At 47.2% G+C, this 20,745-nt stretch overlaps 1 protein-coding gene across 2 annotated transcripts in view; it reads left to right on the forward strand.

The window, feature by feature from the left end:
- The window catches only part of ARHGEF7 (Rho guanine nucleotide exchange factor 7), a 109,432-nt gene that overhangs the window by 6,867 nt on the left and 81,820 nt on the right, over positions 1 to 20,745 (forward strand). For both annotated transcript variants that reach the window (XM_032207817.1, XM_032207819.1), the window contains exon 2: positions 5,153 to 5,239. In XM_032207817.1, the coding sequence (XP_032063708.1) occupies positions 5,153 to 5,239 (87 nt within the window). The remainder of the gene's footprint in view (positions 1 to 5,152; positions 5,240 to 20,745) is intronic.

Below are 20,745 nucleotides of genomic sequence, written 5' to 3' on the forward strand. Positions count from 1 at the left end.
CAGCTGCTGTGCTGCTGATTATTAAAACTTTCTGGGCAGCAAGTTTTATAGATTCGGAAAAATCAGTACTAAAGAGCCACTGTACAGCAGAAACAAACTCATTGTGAGGTCTGGTGCTCCATCAAGGTGCCTACAGCCCAGAATGTGTCTTTCTAAGAATCCCGCTCTGTGTTTTTGGTTTAACTGCAGGGTCCTGCTAGTGCCACCTCACCAGCAAGACCTGCAGTCTTGGCTCGAGTGCAGGATGCTCCTCAGCCACAGGCGTGAGTGATGCGACCCATAAAGTGCAGCTGCACCTTCTGCTGTGACCGTGGCTCTGTGCTCCTTTCTTTACTGTTCCTGCTGGATCCAACTGATGCGGATGGGTGCTGTGGGAAGGAGGGACAGAGCAGGAACCCGAAAGCTGTTGGTGTCTCTGCCCCAAGGGATGGGCCCTTATGGTCAGTGTCTTGGGCGGATAAGGTGCAAAAAAGACCACGGGCAGAATGAACAGGAAAAATGATCGGCACGTAGTGACAGAGGACAGCGCCCTCGTCCATAACACGTCCCCTTATGATTTCATTCTTCTGCAATGCTCTTTGAAGTGCAGGACTGCCTCTTTACAGGAATTTTTCCCCTAGCGTGCCTGCTTGGAGGCTGAGTCTTTGGACTTTGGCCTCAGGAAGCCATGCTCCTGGCACAGAACATTTTCAAGTGTCTGCTGGACACACCTGCTAGTTGGCAGGTACCCCTTCTGTTCGCTGCTGGTTCTGCTTTCTTCTCACTGGGACGGTCTCCCTTCGTACCAAACTGTGTTGTACATATTGTATGCCGTGCTAGATAAATGACTGAATGACAGCAAGCTTCCTACACAGCAGTTTCAAAAATCAGTCTCTTCCTACTGCCTTCACTCCAGTTTGTTTGAAAGACCTCTCTTACGTTGGCCCGTTTTGCTCATCAGATGAATGCGAGTGCACAGCCAGTTTTCCATACACGGAAGTAGAAGACATCAGCAGCTATTAATTTATAGATTTTACTCTTTCCAATCGAAGGGATATCTTTTTGTGTTTTAAACCCATTTATTGTTATACATTCCTTGCTTATTTTCTTGGCATACTTTCATTGTCCAACAGGTAGCCTTTTTCATTTTTCCTGAGACAGCCCCTGTCATTCCTTTTCTCAATATTTCCTGTCTCTGCTTTGCCCTTCTTTATGCATTTGTTGATTAAAATTACAGAGTTAAACTGAATCAAAACAGAGGTAATTTTAGCTGGGCACCATCTATTTGTATCACACATTTTTTACCCTCCAGAGAAGATGGAGAACAATGTAGTCCACTTCTTGACAGCTGTGGTGCCTCGCATGCGTGTCCTTGTTGAACTACCCATCATTTCTGGAACTATTCCCCGAGGGATGAAGGCTTAATCAGAACCTATCCCTGAACCACGAAGTGGTGGAGGCTGTTGCTGCCGCTCTGTGCATTACCTCCGCTCATCGCGCTGGATTCCTCTGTGGAGCCCCGGTCCCTAATTAAGAATCTGTCAGGTCCCTCTGGAAGTCCTGTCTTTTCTAATTACAGTTATTCTTTTTTATTTGTGTTACTCTAGCACGTAGAGGTTCCAGTTGGACACTGAGGCTTCTTTGTACTGCGGGTGGTATAGGCTTGTAACAAGATGACAGCCCCTGCTAATGAACTGACAGCGCTGGGCTGTGACAGCAAGAGGAGGAAGCAAACACCGGCGAGGAAAGCATGCAACCTCTTCTTTTCATTGCCTTTACGTACATGCAATCGGCTTTCTGTTAAGCTAAGTAATGTTGGAGTATGACCCTCTTTGGTTTTGGTTTATTTATTCTGGCTTTCTGAACGTGTTTGGTTTCTTTCGGGCAGACTAATCCTTGCCTGCCTGTGCTCTGCTTGCATTTATGCTGCGTTGTGAATAGTCCGTGGGCTATAAATGCTACCTGTGTCGCTGCCTGTAACGGGATCAAGTGTCTGCTACCACAGGTGTAATTTTAACACTGACTTGGCCCACAGAATTGAACTTGGAGATTCGCTCAGAGGTTCTGCGTGTGCCGCTCGGGTCATCGTGCTTCTTGGTAGAAGATTGCTGGAGTCACATTGAGGTTTCCCAGTTAAATAACCTAATGGATTTGCTTCTTTTTATGGGATCATTAACACTTCACATTTCCAGCAGGATACAAATGCTGCGATATTTTTAGATTCTTTACCCATATGCTTCTGTCTCCCGTTGGATAAAAATGCCACTGTACCCAAGGAGCTGAGAAGATGTAGCCTGCTTGTGTCACCCCCCTGTACTGCTCAAGTCCATTACCCTCCCTTGTTTTGACAGAGAAAAAAAATTATTTTAAAAAGATTTATGATAACTTATTCTATTCTTTTTGAGGGAAGATGATTTTTAACTGCAAACATGCATTTGAGTTCTGGTTGGACTGAGATTTCACAGACATATCTGGCATGTTTGGCCTTTTTTTTTTTTTTTTCTTATTGTTTCTTTAATCAGAAGTTTTTGCCCTCTAAATCAGGTGTCCTTCCTAATCCTTTTTTTTTTTTTTTTTTTTTTTTTTTTTTTTTTTTTGACCTATTCCCTGGTACTGTGAAATCTTCTATGAGGTATGTGCAGTCTCTTCTGAGATAGTCATTCACATATCTGGGTTTCTCGCCATTACTGAATTTGGTGCTTAACTTATTCAGGACTTTTGGAATAAGGAATGTTGAGACACCTGACTACATTATGAAGCAAGAACCTTGTTTCTTTTAAGAGAAATCTAGATTTCAAGTGATTTCTTGTTAGAGGTTATTCTTGCTTGGAGATCATGAGTAATTTTAAGCTTAAGGATGAAGAGGCTTTGATGAAGTAGAAGCAACCAAGAAATAGTGGGTGCTAAAAAAGGGATGAGGCAGTATGACCTGTAAAGGGAGATCAAAACCAGATATTTTGCAATCAGTATAAGAAAAAAGTTACAGATTGCAACTCTGTAATTATTGTGTGTCCCATGTTAGACAGCAATATGAGGCAGGAGCATGCCAGAAGCATAAGCCAGGAGTTACTGACAGAATTCTCCAGAAACATTTCTAACAGCGGGTGTTGGGATCATTAGCTAAGCGTGAGATTGCCTAAGAAAATTAAGAAGTAAATTAATTGGAGCAATCAAAACATGTAGCAGACAATAAACACAAAACTGGCAAAAACAATGCAAGGGGGATGAAGCTCATCATATTTCCAAGGGGGTTCTGTTTCTGTTTGTATCTTTTCCAAACTTACTGTGATTCCCATTTAGGCTGTTGTACTCACGTCAGACTTCTTTGGCACTCCCTTTACGTTTTTTATAATGAAAGGGTTATGGTTATTCCTAACCCACAGCAGTATATCATAGTACCAAACAATTGGAGGAGCTTGGTGTGTGTGTGTGCTTGCTTGAGAAAAGGAGACTTCTTCCTGTGCCTGGTGACAGGATGAGGGGGAACGGGCTAAAGTTGCATCAAGGGTGTTTTAGGTTGGATATTAGGAAGAACTTCTTTACTGAGAGGGTTGTGAGGCATTGGAATGGGCTGCCCAGGGAAGTGGTGGAGTCACCATCCCTGGAGGTCTTTAAAAGACGTTTAGATGTTGAACTTAGTGATATGGTTTAGTGGAGGACTGTTAGTGTTAGGTCAGAGGTTGGACTCAATGATCTTGCGGTCTCTTCCAACACAGACAATTCTGTGATTCTGTAATTCAGTTGATATTGATAGCAATTCCTTGTATGATGAAATAGAGGCATTCATTTGAAATTAATCTGAATTTTGTGTTTAGAAAGTGAGAGCGACTTGTGTTTTACATACCTTTGTTCCAGGTTCAGCCTGTCATGCTGTTGTGTTGTCAATGCTTGTGGTACCACAGGGTCAGAAATATCTGTGATGCTCTACTAGCTCTGCAGGAAGGCCCTACCTTGGTTCTGGCTTGATGCAGTATTTGGAGGCAGCCTTGTGCTAAGTTTCAGGCACTCTGGATGCCCATCATCTGGAGACGACGGATTATGTGTGAGTTTGTGTTGCCTTGACACGGGTGTGCGTGTAACAAAACTTCCTTTCCAGCGACCTTATTGCTCTTTACAGATACCTTAAGGAGGCTGTAGCGAGGTGGGGGTTGGCCTGTTCTCCCACATGCCTGGTGACAGGACGAGGGGGAATGGGCTAAAGTTGCGCCAGGGGAGTTTTAGGTTGGATCTTAGGAAGAACTTCTTTACTGAAAGGGTTGTTAGACACTGGAACAGGCTGCCCAGGGAAGTGGTGGAGTCACCATCCCTGGAAGTCTTTAAAAGATGTTTAGATGTAGAGCTTAGGGATATGGTTTAGTGGGGACTGCTAGCGTTAGGTCAGAGGTTGGACTCGATGATCTTGAGGTCTCTTCCAACGTAGAAATTCTGTGATTCTGTGATTCTGATTCTGTGCTGTGTAGGCAAAGGATGCGATGGCTGGCAGAGCCACCTTTGCCTCCAATGTCTTCCAGTGCACTTTTGCTCTTGGCTTTGCTGCTCAAGCAGAGCTTCGCGTCCAGGGCTCCGAGTCTGGTTACCTCATGGTTTGAGCAGTGCTTTCTGTGGTAAAGTGCTTCGTAAGAACTCAATGGTGATTTATTTATTTTTTGTGGGGGTGAGACGATGCTTACACACACAGCATTTGAGTGGCGATGAGTGTGTGCAGCGTGTATCTGGCTCCTGTGGGCACCTTGCAGGGGACACCTCCTGGCTGAGTCCCCTCAGGGCTCTCCCCTTCCTCAGGCGCCTTCAGTGGGCTGGGACGCGGCGTTTCCTCACAGCACCTCCGGAGCCACGCCGGGTGAAGCCAACCGGCCGCGGGCTGGGTTTTTAATCCCTAATTTTAACAAGCAGCGAGCGTGCCCCCAGCCTCCCCCTTCCCCTTCCCCTTTCCCTTCCCTTCATCCCGCCCCGTGTGGGGGCGGGCTCCTGCCCCGCCCGCCATTTCCTGCGCTCCCTGTTTACTTCCCGGGTCGAGCCCTGCCCAGCCGCCGCCGCCGCCGCCCGCGGAGGGGAGGGGAGGTGAGGGGCGAGCCGGGGGGGATTAAAAAAAAAAAAAAAAGAAAAAAAAAGGATAGTAAAAGGGATGGAGGGGAGGACCCCGCGCTGAGCACGGCCGCCTCTTGCCTTGCAGGTGTTCCCGGAGCCGCGCACGGAGGCCGAGTGCCTGAGCAACATCCGCGAGTTCCTGCGGGGCTGCGCTGCCGCCCTCCGCCTGGAGGTGAGTGCGGGGGGACGGGGGGACGGGGCCGCCCCGCCACAAGATGGAGGCGCCCCGGGGGGGGGGGGGGAACGGCTGCTGGCACGGGGGAAGGTCTGAAACATGCCTTTTTTATTTTAATTTTATCCCGTTCCTTGTGAAATAAGGCTTGATGCCCCCTAAAAAAAATAAAAAATCTTCTAAAATCGAGAGGGCAAATAAAATGTGAGGCAAATAAACCCCCCCCCAGGGTTGGCTCCCCAGGAGCCAGCTTTGCGTTGTCTTAAGCCTTCTGGTTTGCCTCACAGCTGCTGTTTTTTTTAAATTTTAATTTTTATTTTTTAACACCTGTGCTAAGTCATATTTTGAGCTTTCACGTGTGGGAGCCGATCTAAGGTTCAAGTAGTGGACGTGTGTGAGGCGGTGAGGGAGACACATGGAGTCTCCCTTCAGAAATAAATGCAGTATTGCAAACGTGAGAGCCAAAGGTGGGAAAAAACCACCACGGATATCCATCTCTCTTTGCTCATCCCCTCAGGCAGGTCTCTCACCAAGCTTGGAGTCATTTCAGTGGTACCAGGCTGGGAGCAGGCAGCGTTGCAGCTCGGTCTTTTGTAGCTGCAGTGAGCTTTTGTCAGCTCTTGTGCTGAGAAGGTGAAAAAAAAAAGATTTAAAAAAAAAGATAATTTTGGTCTTCCTCTCGGAACCTGAATATTGTTTGGGCATAACCAAATTGTTGACGTGGCCTCAGGGGCTTCTCAGCCAGATTGCCGGAAACTCCTTTCTTCTGCCTTCCAGCTCAGCGTGTCGGAGCAGGAATCGTTCCCAAGCTACCAGGAGAGGTGAGAGGCTGGCAGGAAGGGGCACAAATGCCTGGGCGTATGGAGCCTTCTGTGCGAGCCTTACGAACTCTGGTTGTGCTCCCAGGTTGGCTGTTCCCTGTTGTTTTCTCATTAATTTCTCCAGCCCCCTAGCTGTGGCCAAAGATGAGAGGAATGGCAGCCTGGACTCAACAAGTGGGTATCTGGCAGGACCGCTGAGCCTGGGCTCTTTTTCCTGCCTCCTTTAACAAGGTGTGAGTCAGCCCTCGTGGATCTCTGCCTCGCTCGCTGTGGGAACTGGGGAGGTGCCATAGCTTCTCTGTGCAGTGTCTGTAACGCTGCCTTGCTGGTGGTCAGGCTTTAGAAGAGGCTGGTTGCTCGCTTTGAAGGTTGCCTTTGGTTTTTGCATTGAGTGAAGAGCATCTCTGGAAACAGCAAGAGGGATTTTTTTTTCAGGGGCATATTATCTCAGAGGGCAGATTCACCACTGAAGAGTTAATGGTGAGTATAAATGATTGATAAACCAGTGATTGTGATCATTGAAACAGAAGAGACATGTGAACAGTGCAGGTGTCAGAGGGAGCTCTGGAATGGTGCTGGGAAATTCGACCTTGTGAATGTGATTTTCCTACGTGTTCCTTGTGGAGCTTTGCATGGCTCTACTTGAGACTGGTGTTGAGTTATATGTGGCCAGGTTGGGTGATTTTCTGTAGGATTTTTGGAGTGTGGTACAAAGACAGCACTGGGTTGCTTAGCCAAGGGTCAGCCTTGCACAAGCACTTCCAGTTCCTAGATCTGAAGTAGTCAAGGGTGTAGTAGAACTGTAGTTTGACAAAGCTGTGCCAGAGCTCCTTGCTTCTTAGTCTGTGTGGCTCTGGCTTTGGAGCCTCTGTTATGGCACGTTTATGGAACTTGATGAAGGGCCGTGGTTGATGGAGAGCAGCGCTGCAGTAGTTGTTTTTTTTTTTTTTAATGTTTTTCTCTGTGATGTTGATTTATGGAGGATGTGATGGCAGCTGCCTTCCTACCATAAAGATAAGGAACAGAGGTGAGAAATGTTCTTGGCCTGGGAATGTTCAGGTGTCTGAAAGTTACCATCTTCTTCCTCTGCTCAGTAAGTCTGAGCAGTTAAATCGCATATCCAGAAAGGATAGCTCAGATGCTAATGAGGACCCCTGTTCCTCAAAGGGAACCAATGGCTCCTTTTTTGCCCCTGCAGTACTTGATGTTTAAGCGTTCAGAGCAAAATGAATGCTTAATCTGGAGCTTGCAGTAATAATTTGTAAGTTGAAATCTGTGTTGGTAAAGCAGAAATAGTTTCAATAAATATTCAGAAGATTGTTCTGCAAGTATTGTCTTTTAATACTTTTTTTTTTTAAATAAAGATTTCTCATGCATGGATTAAAAACTGAGACCTGTTCGTGAAAAAATGTTCCTGAGATCTCAGCTAGGGCCTGAATATGGAACTCCATATTGCTTTTTTTTTTTTTTTTTCCCCCTTCTGGAAACTGTTAATGTTTGCTTAGAATAATTGGAGTGTGGAGCAGTTTAAAGCTTCGAAGCTCGGTTGCATACGACAAATGTCTACGTCGAGGGAACAGACTGTGGAGCAGCTGCCCGCGTTGCAAGTTCACAACTTACTGCGCGGCTTCCTCCGGGAGGTACAGTAGCTATATGCTGCTCTTCCCAGCCCTGTTTTAAGGGTCGTTTTCCCACACAGTTTTATCTTTGGGTGAAAAAAACACTTAGCTATGTTGCCTTTAAAGGAAGAAAGGCCTGCTTGGCTAAATGGGTTCGGGGAAAAGGCTTGCAGCATGATGGTTGTGCGTGGTGGACTCTGCTCTGGAGGAATATCAGTAGATCCATGTAATTGGTGTGGGACTCGCTGCAGACACGCAGCATCTTCCACAGAAGTCTGGCAGGAGACAGAAATGACAAGGTGACGGTCACAGAGCATTTGTTCCTGTTGGAGCCCTAATATGTCTCTCTGTAATGATTGTCTTGTACCTGTGTCATTACTCTGGGTTTGTTCCTTTTTCAAAGGAGCCTCAGCTTCCTGGATAGATGTACTTTCCTCTTTCTTTGATCAGAGCTGCTTAACAGCTTGTGGGGCCAAAAACAGGCCATTAGAGAAATCTTTGTCTAGTTCAGCAGCAGAGAGGTTTGTTTGGGGAACAGTTAAGCGTAGGTTAATAGAAGAACAAAGCTACATGTTGCTGTCCCTTGTTTAAAGGAGCGAATAGCTGATGTATCCTGTGAACACCACCAAGTCCTACTTCCTCAAATTTCCTGAGTCCCATCTTGCAACATGTTTCTGCTGGCTTTCATGGAAGGAAAATGATTATTGCCTGCTTAACTGCAAGTGTGGCGTGAGCTCCAAAATATTTTGTATTTGTTATGCTGATGGGAAAGATGGCAACTGGCTCATGGAGAAAGATAGGTGAGCCAAGGAGTTGAGTCTTCTCCATACCTGTGCCTCTGTCATTCAGGTTGGTCACCTTACTACAGAGACAGCAAGGCCAAAATCGGGATTTTATTTCTCTAGTAAATCTATTAAAGGAGAAACAAAGCAAGCCTGGTCTCTTGTAAATCTTGAAGGATTTACCCTTAAGGTTCAGAACACCACATGCAAATGTGGGAAATGAAGTCTTAAGGGTTATGAATTCTAGCAAGATATACAAATGTGCCCGAAACGCAGCTGTGGCCCTGGGGAGAAGTTTGTGAGGGCTGCCAATATTCTGCTAGACCAGGTGATCATTTGGGAGCAGGTTTGCCTGTCTTTCTCTTCCCACCCAGCCATGGCAGCTCATCTGTTAGGCGATGTTACTTTTCTCCCCGAGCCTTATGCATTTCTGTAGCTTGTTACAGCTGCAGTCCTGTGTGGCTGTGGGAAGGTACTGTGCACCTTGGCATTTGGAGATCTATTTGTACAAGGTGCAGATTGAACGAAGACTTAGATTGAACTAAGCTGCTAACATGAATGGGCTTAGCTGACGTCTGCCAGTGAATCAGGAGTGGTGAGGGTTCTCGTGCAGAAGAGCTTCAGGCCAGTATTACAATGATATTATAGAAATTCAATCACACACCTACCCTTCTGGCACTTGTTCAGACTCTCATCTTGCCTTGTCAGAGAAATATTTTCTTTAGCTCTGCTCCTTGGTTTTATTCCAGTAGAAAGAAGGTCTTTCTAGCACGGGAGGTGTGCTACCAGATGTCTTAGCTGAACGCCTTTCTGCTGCTTTGTCGTAAATATTTTCCAGCATTTTGATGTTTTAAAGTTACTATTTACTTCCAGTTAAACACTGGAAAGCTTTTATTTGGAGACTGAGATCTTGGCTAGATTTTTGGTAAGAGAGGGATTATACAAAGAATTTACACTTCTTTTGTTCAAGATGTGCCTACTGCCTTCCCCCCCCCTTCCCGATTTCTGTCCTCTTCCTCCTGTACTGGTATTACAGTTCTGCAAATGACTGTTTCATGCAGTTCCTTCTTGATTTTCTTAGTCTGTTTTGCTCATCATAAATAAGTCAAGTACAGCCTGACTTGTGTTACTGGCGTTCTGTTAGCACATCTTGGATCCTTTTGAAGACAGGAGGGTGCTGTTACGTGGCTGTTTACACACATTTTTACAGAGTGGCTCCTGTGTGATCCGAAGGATTCTTGTGCACAGAGGACGCCTGGAGCGGCGATTCACAGGTTCACCAATTCTTTGTGTTCCCATTGAGGAGAAGGCTTTGAATATTACTTTGTTAGAGGTGTCCTACAATAACATGGTGGAAAAGTTATTATTTTTTTATTAAGAATACTTTTTTTTTTTTTTTTTTTTTTTTTAAGGTCAAACCAAATCTGTGTGCTGTTTGCATGGTGCTCTGTGTGGTGAGGTGACGCAGAGGCAGAGCCACACGGTGTGGGGCAGGGAGGATTGGTAGTGCCAGAAGCTGGCACAGCTTTAGTGTGTAAGACACAGCCTCGCATGTGAGTGTGCCCGACAGCATTTCAGGTTCTCACCCTGCTCCCTTTAACCTTCCTGCTCTTCCCAGGGGAATTTTTTTTGGGGTTCTGCCTGAGCTGTTGCAGCACTCAGTGTTATGTTGTACTATGGCTGGCAAACCACTGATTTCAGTGGTTTTTATTAAATAGGAGGAATGATTTTCTTTGAAGTACATGTACAGAAGCAGCTGATACCGATTTAAACATCGACATTTTGAAAAGTGGGGGAAAAAAAACCCAAGCTCTCACAAAAATTACAAAAGTGAATGACGGGTGTGTGCCTCCCTACGGAGTACTGTCACCAAAAATGGTTGGGGAATGTACTAGCATTTTTTTTGGCTACTTAGGGTCTGTATTGAATGTTCCTTGAGTAAAAATCTGTTCAGAAGTTTTGAGCTAGACCTTAAATGTTTGTATACCTGCAAATTATTGTGCACTGCATGCTGACATAACCCCTGGAGCACGAATGTGAGCCTGCTGCAGACGTCGATCTGTCCACCCTCACTGCGTGGGCCACACGTGAGGGGTGTGTGGCAGGGCAGACCCGCTCCAGGACGCTTCAGTGCACACAGGGAGAGCTGCAGAGATGTGCTGCTCCTCTCTGCTCTGCCTCTCGCCTGGGATATATCTGCTAAGGGCACGCTGTGCCACTGCCCGGGTGAATTGCCCTGTGCTTTGGGAGAGGCCTCAGTGCAACCGCTTCGTTTGTGGGGCTGGTTTTAGTCCTGAGGTCTGAATAAAGCCTCGTCCTGCAATTAAAAGGAAAAAAAGCGTGTTGTGCTGTAATGCAGAGCGCACAGCAGATCTCAGCGCTGCAGTCGTACGCTCAAATATAGCCCACGGCTTTCACTGAAGGGTGGCCGTGCTTTTTTGGTAGAAGACGAGCTGATCATGTGAGGGGAAGTGTGGGAGCTAGGAAATCCAGGGAAACCAGAGAGCTGGAGGGGAGGAGGCTTTGGGCAGAGCTTCAGAGACCCTGTGGAGAAAGAAAAGAGAACGCAAAGGTTGCTTGCTGCCTCGTGCTCTTCTCCTGCCTTGTCAGAGGGGTTCGGGCTGTCTGCTTTCCTTCGCCCTCCCCTGCCCTCCAGCTCTCTGCTGGGAAGCTCGGCGGGGAAGGGCTCTGCTCGCTTTCTGAACTTCTCTGCCTGGCCCTGAGCACCTGCTGCGAGGTGAGTGCCGGGCTGTGAAGCGTGCTCCGGGGGGCAGCTCTGTGCACGTGTCAGAGCCTCGCTGCCTCTTATTCTTTCCCTGCCCCTTTCCAGGGAATGGCTGTGGTCGTGCTGGTTGCTGTTGTGGCTTTTACAGGTGACTTGTGAAGTTGTGCTCCAGAGGTCTTGCCACCTTCCTCACGTATTTCTCAGGACTTGTAAGAAATGTAACTGACGGGTGTCCTGTAAGCAGAAATGGAGGTAAACCATGGAGGTAAACCAAATGGAGGCTCCACACAGGACCGCCCAAAAATCAGACCCTGTGTCTGAGAGCTTTGTCCAAAGGCTCCTTGAACTCCATCAGGCTCGGTGCTGTGCCCACTGCCCTGGGCAGCCTGTCCCAGTGCCCGACCCCCCTCTGGGTGCAGACCCTTTCCCTAACCCCCAGCCTGACCCTCCCCTGTCCCAGCTCCATGCCGTTCCCTCGGGTCCTGTCGCTGTCCCCAGAGAGCAGAGCTCAGCGCCTGCCCCTCCGCTCCCCTCATGAGGGAGCTGCAGGCCGCCATGAGGCCTCCCCTCAGCCTGCTCTGCACTGAAGAACAGCTCTGGCAGAACAGGGGCTTTGAAGACGACCTGAGGTGAGAACTATCCAGAAGAGAGTCCACAGAAACAGGCCATGGCTTTAGCTTTTGTTTACTGATTTCAGCAGAATCCTCTTTTGATTTTTATTTCTGACTTAGGAGGTGTTCTAGGTTGCTACTGTGTGGATATGATGCAATATCTAATTTAGATGGTCTGTGATTTGCTGTGATTTCTTAAACGCTTTCAGCTTAGCAACTACTCCTGACTTCTGCTTGCATGCAGATCTCTTGGTATGTGTGGGAAAGGTGCTGTGCAGTCTGCTCTGGAGACGAGGCTTTGCAAGCCTGATTTTTGCATTATTGTCTTGCTGAGAGGAGAAAAGCACCTCGCTCACTTCCTCTAATTTAAAGGAAAAGACCTGTTTAGAATATGGTGATTTTTGCGTTTCCTTGGGGGGAATTAATCTGATCTTACCGAGTTCAGCTGAACACCAGGATAACTCTCTAACTCCTGCGTGTCCCAGCTTGAACTCTCTGTTCCGCTGCAGCTACCTGGATGGAAGTGTTTCATCAGATGTCAGTGCTACTGAGAGCTGGAACAGTGAGCCTGCCCAGTGTGGGAAACGTGCCTTTTTTTATGTTGCCAGCTTTTTCCAGGTCTTTGCATCTTCCGGGAAATACTGAAAAATTCTTGATAGCAGAGAAAACTGGAGTGGTGGTAACCTCAGACTGCTGTTACTGAAAATACCGTGTTTTCAGGCATGCTGCCCCAGTCCATCGCCTCACCTGTCAGATGGAGCAAGTGGTGTGTCGACGGCAGGTCCAGAGGGAAGGCCAGGTTTGTGGGAGGGCGATGGGGTGTTTCAGCAGGTGGCAGTCTCTTCTCTGAATCCACCCAGGGCCGGTGCTGCAGCCTGCTCTGGGAGAGGGGAGAAGAGAGCGAGACTTCTTTCTGTCAGTGCCATCTTGTGGGCCAAGCATTAATACAGACTCTGAGTGCTGGTGGATTAAAAAAGAAGGGGGAAAATCCTTTTTTGGGGTGCTCTAGATAGTTTCCTAAGGTTTTTTCTCCCCACTGACAGACTTTGCATCTGGAAAACAGGGCCAGTTGTGTTTTCAGAGTGAGCTGTGTTTCCTGACGGGCTGGGCTAAAGATGAAGACTTATATCCAGCAGGTGAAACATCTGGTTGAGCCTTCTTTCCCCATAAGCTGTAACTGAAGTTGAAGGGGGGAACCACCACCCGAGAAAAAACCCTTAATTTTTTGGCTTCCTTTGTGCGTAGCATCCAGAAACAATTAACCAGAGTTGCTTTTGGGTCCCAGTTAGGAAACAAATGGGTTTGTTCCCTGCTCCAGCACAGGAATCCAGCCCGTTCCCTCCCACCCCCTGAAAGAGGAAACAACCACACTGCCCGCAGCGCACAGTCCTGCTTCCCCCAAGCCCACGCTGCTGGGGTAGCGAGCATGGTTCGATTGGAGGGGAAAAAAGAAAAAAAATAGAGGAGGAATTAGGGCCGTGTTGTTAAGGCTGTGTGCTTCAGCAGTTGTCTGGATGGGGTCTGAAATCCTGCTCTAACCTTCAAACGAAAGCAATCAGTTTTGGTAATCCTGTAAGGGAGGCAGGGCCAGGTGGGCTTCCACCAGCTCGGTGTCTGGCTTTCCCTGTAACTGGCTGCAAGCAGCTACTGCCTGAGCATTATTCTTACTGCCTTTAGTTGTGTTTAGCCTGTTTTGTGTGCATTTCTAATGAGTTCTGAGCAGGAGCACCCCTTGCTGTATTTCTACACAAGCTGCCACGGTGGCTGTTAAGGGTTTGCTGCTTCCCTGCCGGTCTCTGGTGACTGAGGCTATTTTCTCCCATCAGGACTATTTAGCCATGAGGCTATTTTCTCCTCGCTGGGTGCCAGCACCAGTGTTTGTAGGGGCAGTGGGTGAGCAGCAGGGAGGCCACCTCCACCTACAGGTAGTGCAGCCTCTCGTTGAGGTTGATTTGAGGGGGAATTGATCAGCCCCCTACCCCCTGACACTCTAGCTTGTTTGCTCAAGTGATGAATAAGAATGAGGTTTAGGGAAAAAAGACAGCCCCTAATGCTGAAAGCCTGTTGGCAGGCAGTGCCTAGGAGCAGCTTTATTTAAACCAGCAGCCACAAATGCTCCTACCTCTGTTAAACTAACTGGGTCTCCACGCAAAATGCATTGAAACATATTTTTCTTGCAGGTTCTGTGTGCTTAGTAGCTGCACGGAGTGGAAGTGCTCCCTGAACTGATGACCATGTGCGGTGTAAAAGCAGAAATCGCAGTGCAGTTTGTTTGCTGTCACTTCTTCAGGTTCCTTGTGTGTGTTAAAGCGTTTTGAGTGTGCAGGGATGGGGTAATACCCCCCCCTTTTTCCTCAGGCTGGTTCCCGTGTCACGCGGACGTCTCGCAGAAGGTAGCTCGGGTGTGCAAACACAGCCGAAGCCTTCGTGGGACTTGGCAGAGGAACGGAGCGAGCAATCCTTCATTGTTACGATACAAAGTTGTTGTAATTAGCTGGCTTTGATATTGTAAACTGCTGATAGTTAAATTGACCACATCTGGGTGTTATTTATGGCCTGAGTTAATTACTTGGCTTAGAGGGCTCTGCAGTTTGGAAGAGGCCTGTCATCTTGCTGACTTCTTTCCTGCCTGTGCTTGCTTGTGAAGATGGCTTATCTTTTAATTCTTGGTAATGCTGCTTGCTGGGAGAAGTACCCTGCTTTCAGATGTCAGTATGTCACTCTCAATTAAGTGAGTGATTGTAATTTTATTTATAGCTGCTGTCAGCAAGAAGAAAATGTAGGTGTTCCCTTAGAGCAGTCCAAAACCCTCAGATCTTGGGAAAGCACCATCTGAGGCAGGAATGAGAAAGAGCACTGTAACTTACAGTGACACAGACTGGTTTTTAAAAACATTTCAGGACCATAAAGTAACTTGTGCCAGACTGCCCTCAAATTATTGTAGCTGTGAATGCTACTAAGGCTTTGAAAAGGCTGAGGAGAGCTTTTTGGTTTCGGCGTAACAACCTTATTGGCCCCACTGTGTGTGTGTGCTGTGATAACGTGCCACTGCTTGGTTTTCTGTAGGAACCTGTCCTGGTTTTGGCTGGCGAGCTGTCGGGTGCTCTTCCCTGTGTTGGCTGCAGGAGGTGGCCTCAGCCTGGTGCTGGATACAGCTGGAGTCGTAGTTTGCAGGCAAAATCATAGCGTGGATGTCCTGCAACGCTCCCCCGTAGTGCTGGATCCTCACAGACATTAAGTATTTTAGGAGGGTGTCCTGAATGGCAGGGATGGGCTGCGAAATGAATTTGCCAGTCAGGGCATTTTAAGGCTTCCTGATCCATCCTTTGACCTGCCTTGTCCTCGGTTCTGAATGGGGACAGAGACCTCGAGGGAAATGTTCAGTTGCACAGTGGATATGCAGATCACTTCTAGGTGGAAAAAAACAAGTCTGACTCTATTCCTGAACCCAGACAGAGCCTGCCTTTTACAGGCAACAAAGGAAACCCTTCCAGAGGGTGACCTGTGGTGCGTGGGATGTTCATCCCTCTGGGGACAGAGAGGGAGACAGCAGACATCTGAAAATCAGTTTCCTAAAATGAGACGAGGCACAGTCATGGCTTTGTCATTCTTCCATTCCCTGGCTCCTTAGTTCTGCATCCAGCTGGTGTGTCCTGGTGATGGAGTTGGACTGTCACCTTCTCACAGGGGCTCCCTCTTTTGGTGTTAGCATCTGAACATTTAGGGACTTTGGGAAATGCTCTGCTCTGTCCTCTGCAGGTGGAGTCCTCTGGGAATCTGACAAATTTAGTCTTTCCTTGGCATGCAGATAGGTTGGTTTAAAGAGAAGAAGAAAAATAAAAGGTCTTAATCTGATTAAAATTGAGTATTTTTTTCCCTCTTTCTTAGGGGACAGTTTCTGGTACGTTTTTGAGAGAAACTTTGACAGCTAGGACAGATCCAAAGCAAGGGGAGCTGAAGTGTTTCAGAGTTTGCATTCCCCCAGGGTGAATTCTGACGAGCATCGTTTTCTTGTTCTCATTTCTGGTAAAGGCAGAATAGGGAAGGTCTGCACAGAGCTCTGCTAATCAGGTAAAGCACGAGGCAAGTGCACTTCATGAAATAGCTCACAAACGTTTGAGCTTTGAGAAAGCTCAAGAGAAAGTAAAAAAATTATTACTGTAAAGCATCGATGGGGCTGCCAGCCTTGATGCCACACGTGTACTAATGACAAGATTTCACACCCCTGTGTAGTGCACATCACCTGAAGATGGAGCATCTGTGCAGGGGTCGTAAGTTGGCCTTCAGAGGAGCTGTGGTATCATCGTCAGTCGTTAATGCAGTGCTTCAGCAGGACAAAATTGACCCAAATCAGCCATAAACTTTTGTTAAAGTAAGCGAAATACATACTGCAGTAAAGTAACAGAAATACTCTGGTTGTGGATGGCCTGCTGATCTGCTGTAAAGCCTGCCTGGCATCTCTGGGTGTCTTTTAGAGAGACTGGAAGTGTTGGAGTGATGTTGTACTGCCGTGCTCTGCACCTGAAATGGGGCCTTGGTGGTTTTGCTTCACCACTTAGAGTCCTGAAGCAGGATTGATGTTCACCTCATTGCCGTCTGTGATGGCTTTGAAGTTCGGGTTTGTTCTTGGTAGCGGTTAATGCAGGTCTCCTTACGGGGGTGTTCTCGCAGTTTCTCCGGTTAAAACTACCCGAGAGAAATAATGGCACCTTCATGGCAGTGCCTGCCTTCAGGAAACTGGCAATGCTTGAGGTGAGGTACGCTGAGGTTAGTTTGAAATGATCCTGATCTTAATATTAAGGTCCTTTTTCATCTTTCTACACTTCTTCTGCCTCAGTAGAATATGGAGGCTCTGTAGTCCTGAAGAAGCTGCCTCAGGTGCCATTCCTGCAAGTTAACGAAGTGACATTCCCCTCACGGCATGAAACCCTTCTCCCTTGCCTTCCTGGCTTTTTTAAAACAGCCTCTCCAAGGGGATCCATGCAAGCAGATGCAGCCTGCCTTTGGAGTCAGTGAGCTGGTCTCTTCCATAGCTGAAGAACCCTTTGCTCAAGCAACTTGCAGTGAGCACAGCTGCAGGTTCCCGCTGTCAGAGCTGGAAAAGGGTTGGGCAGAACGCCTTGGGCAGCAGAATGGCACTGCAAGGGAGGCACCCTTGTGCCAGAAGGTACTAGGGTGTTTCACAGGCCTTTAGGGGTTAAGTCACTTGGGAAGCACTGGTGGCCGATCCCAGAGTGAAGGTGATGAGTTGTCACGAAGCAGAACTTGCATTACTTAGGTGCAATCCAGACATTTGAAGCGTGTTGTAGGAACTCAGTTTTAAAAAGTGGGAACTTCGTTTTAAAAGCTGGTGAAGGTGCAGGTTAGAGGGTGTCTGTGTCTCGGGAAGCTGCTTTTAGAGCTGCCAGAAGGTACCGCGGGAGCTACTGCGGATGCTTTAAGAGCAGTCTTCATAGCAGGATTTATTTTCTGGGTGTTCTAGAATTAATTCTGCTGCAAGGCACTAAGATAGGGAGAATGTACCGTGTGTGTAGTATTTTACCAGGTGTGCAGGACTGGGCAGCATGCCAGTGTTGTATGAAATGAGGCCGGCTATTCCAGAAGCCTTGCAAAGGCTGGTGTAAAGCCAGGGCTGCTTGACTAACTTACTGTACAAAACAAGCATTTTCAGGCTGTTCTTAAAAATGAATAAGAAGTGTGTCTTCATCATTATTTGATGGGTCAGATGTGTCTAAATGGTGGATGTTTCCTTCCAAACCCCACTGTGTTGCTTCCAAGAGGGTACTCAGGGTACTAAACAGGGTATTCACTTGGGATTGTTCACTCCGAGTTGGGATGTGTTGGAAAACTCCAATACGGTCCTAGATTTTTTTGTTGTTGTTAGCTTGGCTTTCTGTTTCTTGCAACATTTCTAAAAGGATTTCTGTCCTCTGAAAGAACTTAACTGTGTTCTTCTGCATGCAAGGCAACTTCTTGGTGTTGTCTTCCATGAAGATAACACTTGAGCCAACAGCTTTTTGAGATAGTGTTGCTGAAGTCTCTGAAGCAGTTCCAGTTTGTTGGAGCTGCATCTTTGCTCTCTGCTTCTGGAACATCCCTTTGGAAAGACTTCAGCCTAACAGTGCGTATTGTGCTCCAATAAATTATCCTGTAACTTCAGTTCTTCCTACTTGCAGCATCTGATGCCGCTTGTCATTCCTATCAGAGGAAGCAGTGGGACTTTGGAAAGCTGTCAGTTTGCAAACGTTTGCTTTAGATTGGGAAAGAGGAGGATACCCAGTGACTGTTCGGGTGAGATTTGGGTTTAGGCAGAGGTGAGTGAGATCCTCCACAGAAGGTGAGCGTTGGCATCACTGTGCCAGGCACACGGAACAAACCTGGTTCTGCACGTGGAAGCTGTGCTACTGAATAGCTTATTCATAGCCCCTTAGTTCCTGCATTTGCTAAGGATTTGAAGTCTTGCTGCCAGTGCTTTCTTTGCCATTGCATTGCTGCAATCCTAGTCTGGATTAAAAATTGCTGCAGTTGCCTCCTGCTGCTCCCGGAGCAATCCAGCAGCACACGAAGAGCTCCCAGGGGGCAGCTCTGTGGATTCAGCCTGCTTCTGCGATTTGCCCACTTGGGCACAAGGGAGAAGCCTTTGCTTTTATTTGGTCAGTGTAAGGCACTGGCTGCAGTAGGCTTTAAATGGGTGATAAATTGCAGTTCTTGGTTTGTTTTATCTTTGAGTCATAGGCTGTGCTTTTGGGTGTGATTAGACACAGAAAAACTTTTGCCTCTTTTGTAGCCAGTCTAGATGTTACTGGCCTCCATGGGCAGGGACACCTCCCACCAGCCCAGGCTGCCCACAGCCCCATCCAGCCTGGGCTTGAGCACCTCCAGGGATGGGGCAGCCACAGCTTCTCTGGGCAGCCTGTGCCAGGGCGTCACCACCCTCTGAGTGGAGAATTTCTTCCTTATATCTAATCAAAATCTACCCTCTCCTAGTTTAAGACCATTCCCCACTGTCGTATCATTATCTACCTAGTATCTAGTGAAGAGTCCTTCTACATCTTTTTTATAAGACCCCTTTAAGTATTGAAAGGCCACATTGAGGTCTCCCCAGAGCTTTCTCTTCTCCAGGCTGAACAGCCCCAGCTCCCTCAGCCTGTCTTTGTAGGAGAGGTGCTCCAGCCCCTGATCACCTTAGTGGCCCTCCTCTTCACCTGCTCCAGCAGGTCCACATTTTTCTTGTGCTGGGGGCACCAAACCTTGATGCAGTACTTCAAGATTGAGTGTACAAACTCAGATAAAAGGTCTGTGTAGATTGTAACTCTGTGAGATAGTGGTCTGTAAGAGGTGCTTTGGAGAAAAGGTATGAGAAATGGCAAAAATACAGCGTGACTCTGTTAAATCTATCCAGCTACTTACAGTCTGTAGCTGAGGAGCTTCTGGAGGAGCCATGGATGTTACTTGTACCCTGTATTTTTGACAGCTCCATGGACCTCCTGTGGCTTTTGTGTGTCTTTCTGAAGCTATTCTGAGCTTTGTTGACCTCCACAGCATCCAATGGCAATGAGTTCAATGTTTTTAACTATGCATTTTATTTAAAAACAACAAAGAGAAACAAAAACCCAACCTTTCTGTTGTTTGTTCAGCTGCTGCAGCTGTTGGGAGTGGATCTGTTCTTACTTTATGGATGATCTCCACAATATACACGACTTTGTGTGACACTGCAGTATGTGTACCATGCTGCATCTCTGTACCCTTTCTTGTGCCACCATATTGTGATGGACCAGAGCAGTATTTGAGATGTGGAGGCAGTATGCAAATAACAAAAGCAATTCATTTGCAGCCTCAGGCTTTGCTAACTATTTCCAGCATTGTTTCCTTTAGACTTCCTGATTTGGCTGATCCTGCACCTGGAGTTGTTCGCTGACTCTCATCTGTTGGTGGGACAGCTAATTTGGGGCTCATCTATTTATGCCAGTGAAATTTGGGTACCCCCCTGAGGTGGTGTTCTTGCTCATGTTAGGACCAGATTGTTAGCAATATTTGTCTATGAATTCAACTATTGATTAACTTCAATGGTTGGGTATCCTCAACAACAAAAACCTGTTCTGGCATGTGTGGTGAGTTGTATTTATAACAGTTTCCAGGAGAAATGTTGTATTTAAAGGAAAGCAAGGAGTCTGCCATTTGAAGATTTAACACCAAGTGTTACAAGAAAAAGTAAGGAATTTCTACTTCTTGCACAGGAGCTAAGGGTTACTTGGGGGGAAAAAACAAGCAATTGGCAAGGTTGCAGCAAATGGAAGGAAGTGATTCTTCACACTCTAACCGAACCGTGTTGATGATTTCTGTGGGTTTTTATAGAAGCTGAAGATGCACGGATTACAGAAGTGGCTAGAGAAGTCTACAAAATCCATTTAAAGCTTTTAAATGCTGATAGTCCCTGAGACGAACTGTTGGGAGAACATCTTGGTCAAGTATTACTATGTAATATTTGCTTTTCTGTAGTGGAAAATCCTTTCCCCCAGGAGAAGCAGCTTCAGCCCCTGCGTGTTGCTGTGAGAGAGACAGAAGGACTCACGCTGAAACAACCACACCAGTCACTGAATTGCCCTGGTAGAAGCCCATGGTGCTGTGTCCGAGTCTTCATTGGGATGTCCCAAGGTTCAGAGCCTACAGGCAAATGGTTTCCTGGCCCCATGGTTTCCATCCAGCCACCTGGCTGCAGGAGGTGGTGGCAGCGAGATGCCCCCACATGGGTACTGTTGACCAGGTGACTGCTTTGTTCAGTGCCTGCTGAGGAAAGCCAGCAACTCCTTCAGGTTGGGGTCCAGGCGGTGTTGGTGAGGTGGGTAGGATGTGGCACAAGCGGCAGGCTGGGTTTAGGGCTGTTTTGTGAGGGTTTGAGTGGGAGAGGTGGTGTTTTGGGGAGGATGTTGAAGTTACGGCGTCTGTAA

This window comes from Aythya fuligula, chromosome 1 (genome assembly GCF_009819795.1).
Source record: "Aythya fuligula isolate bAytFul2 chromosome 1, bAytFul2.pri, whole genome shotgun sequence".
In the NCBI taxonomy this organism is placed as follows: Eukaryota; Metazoa; Chordata; class Aves; order Anseriformes; family Anatidae; genus Aythya; species Aythya fuligula.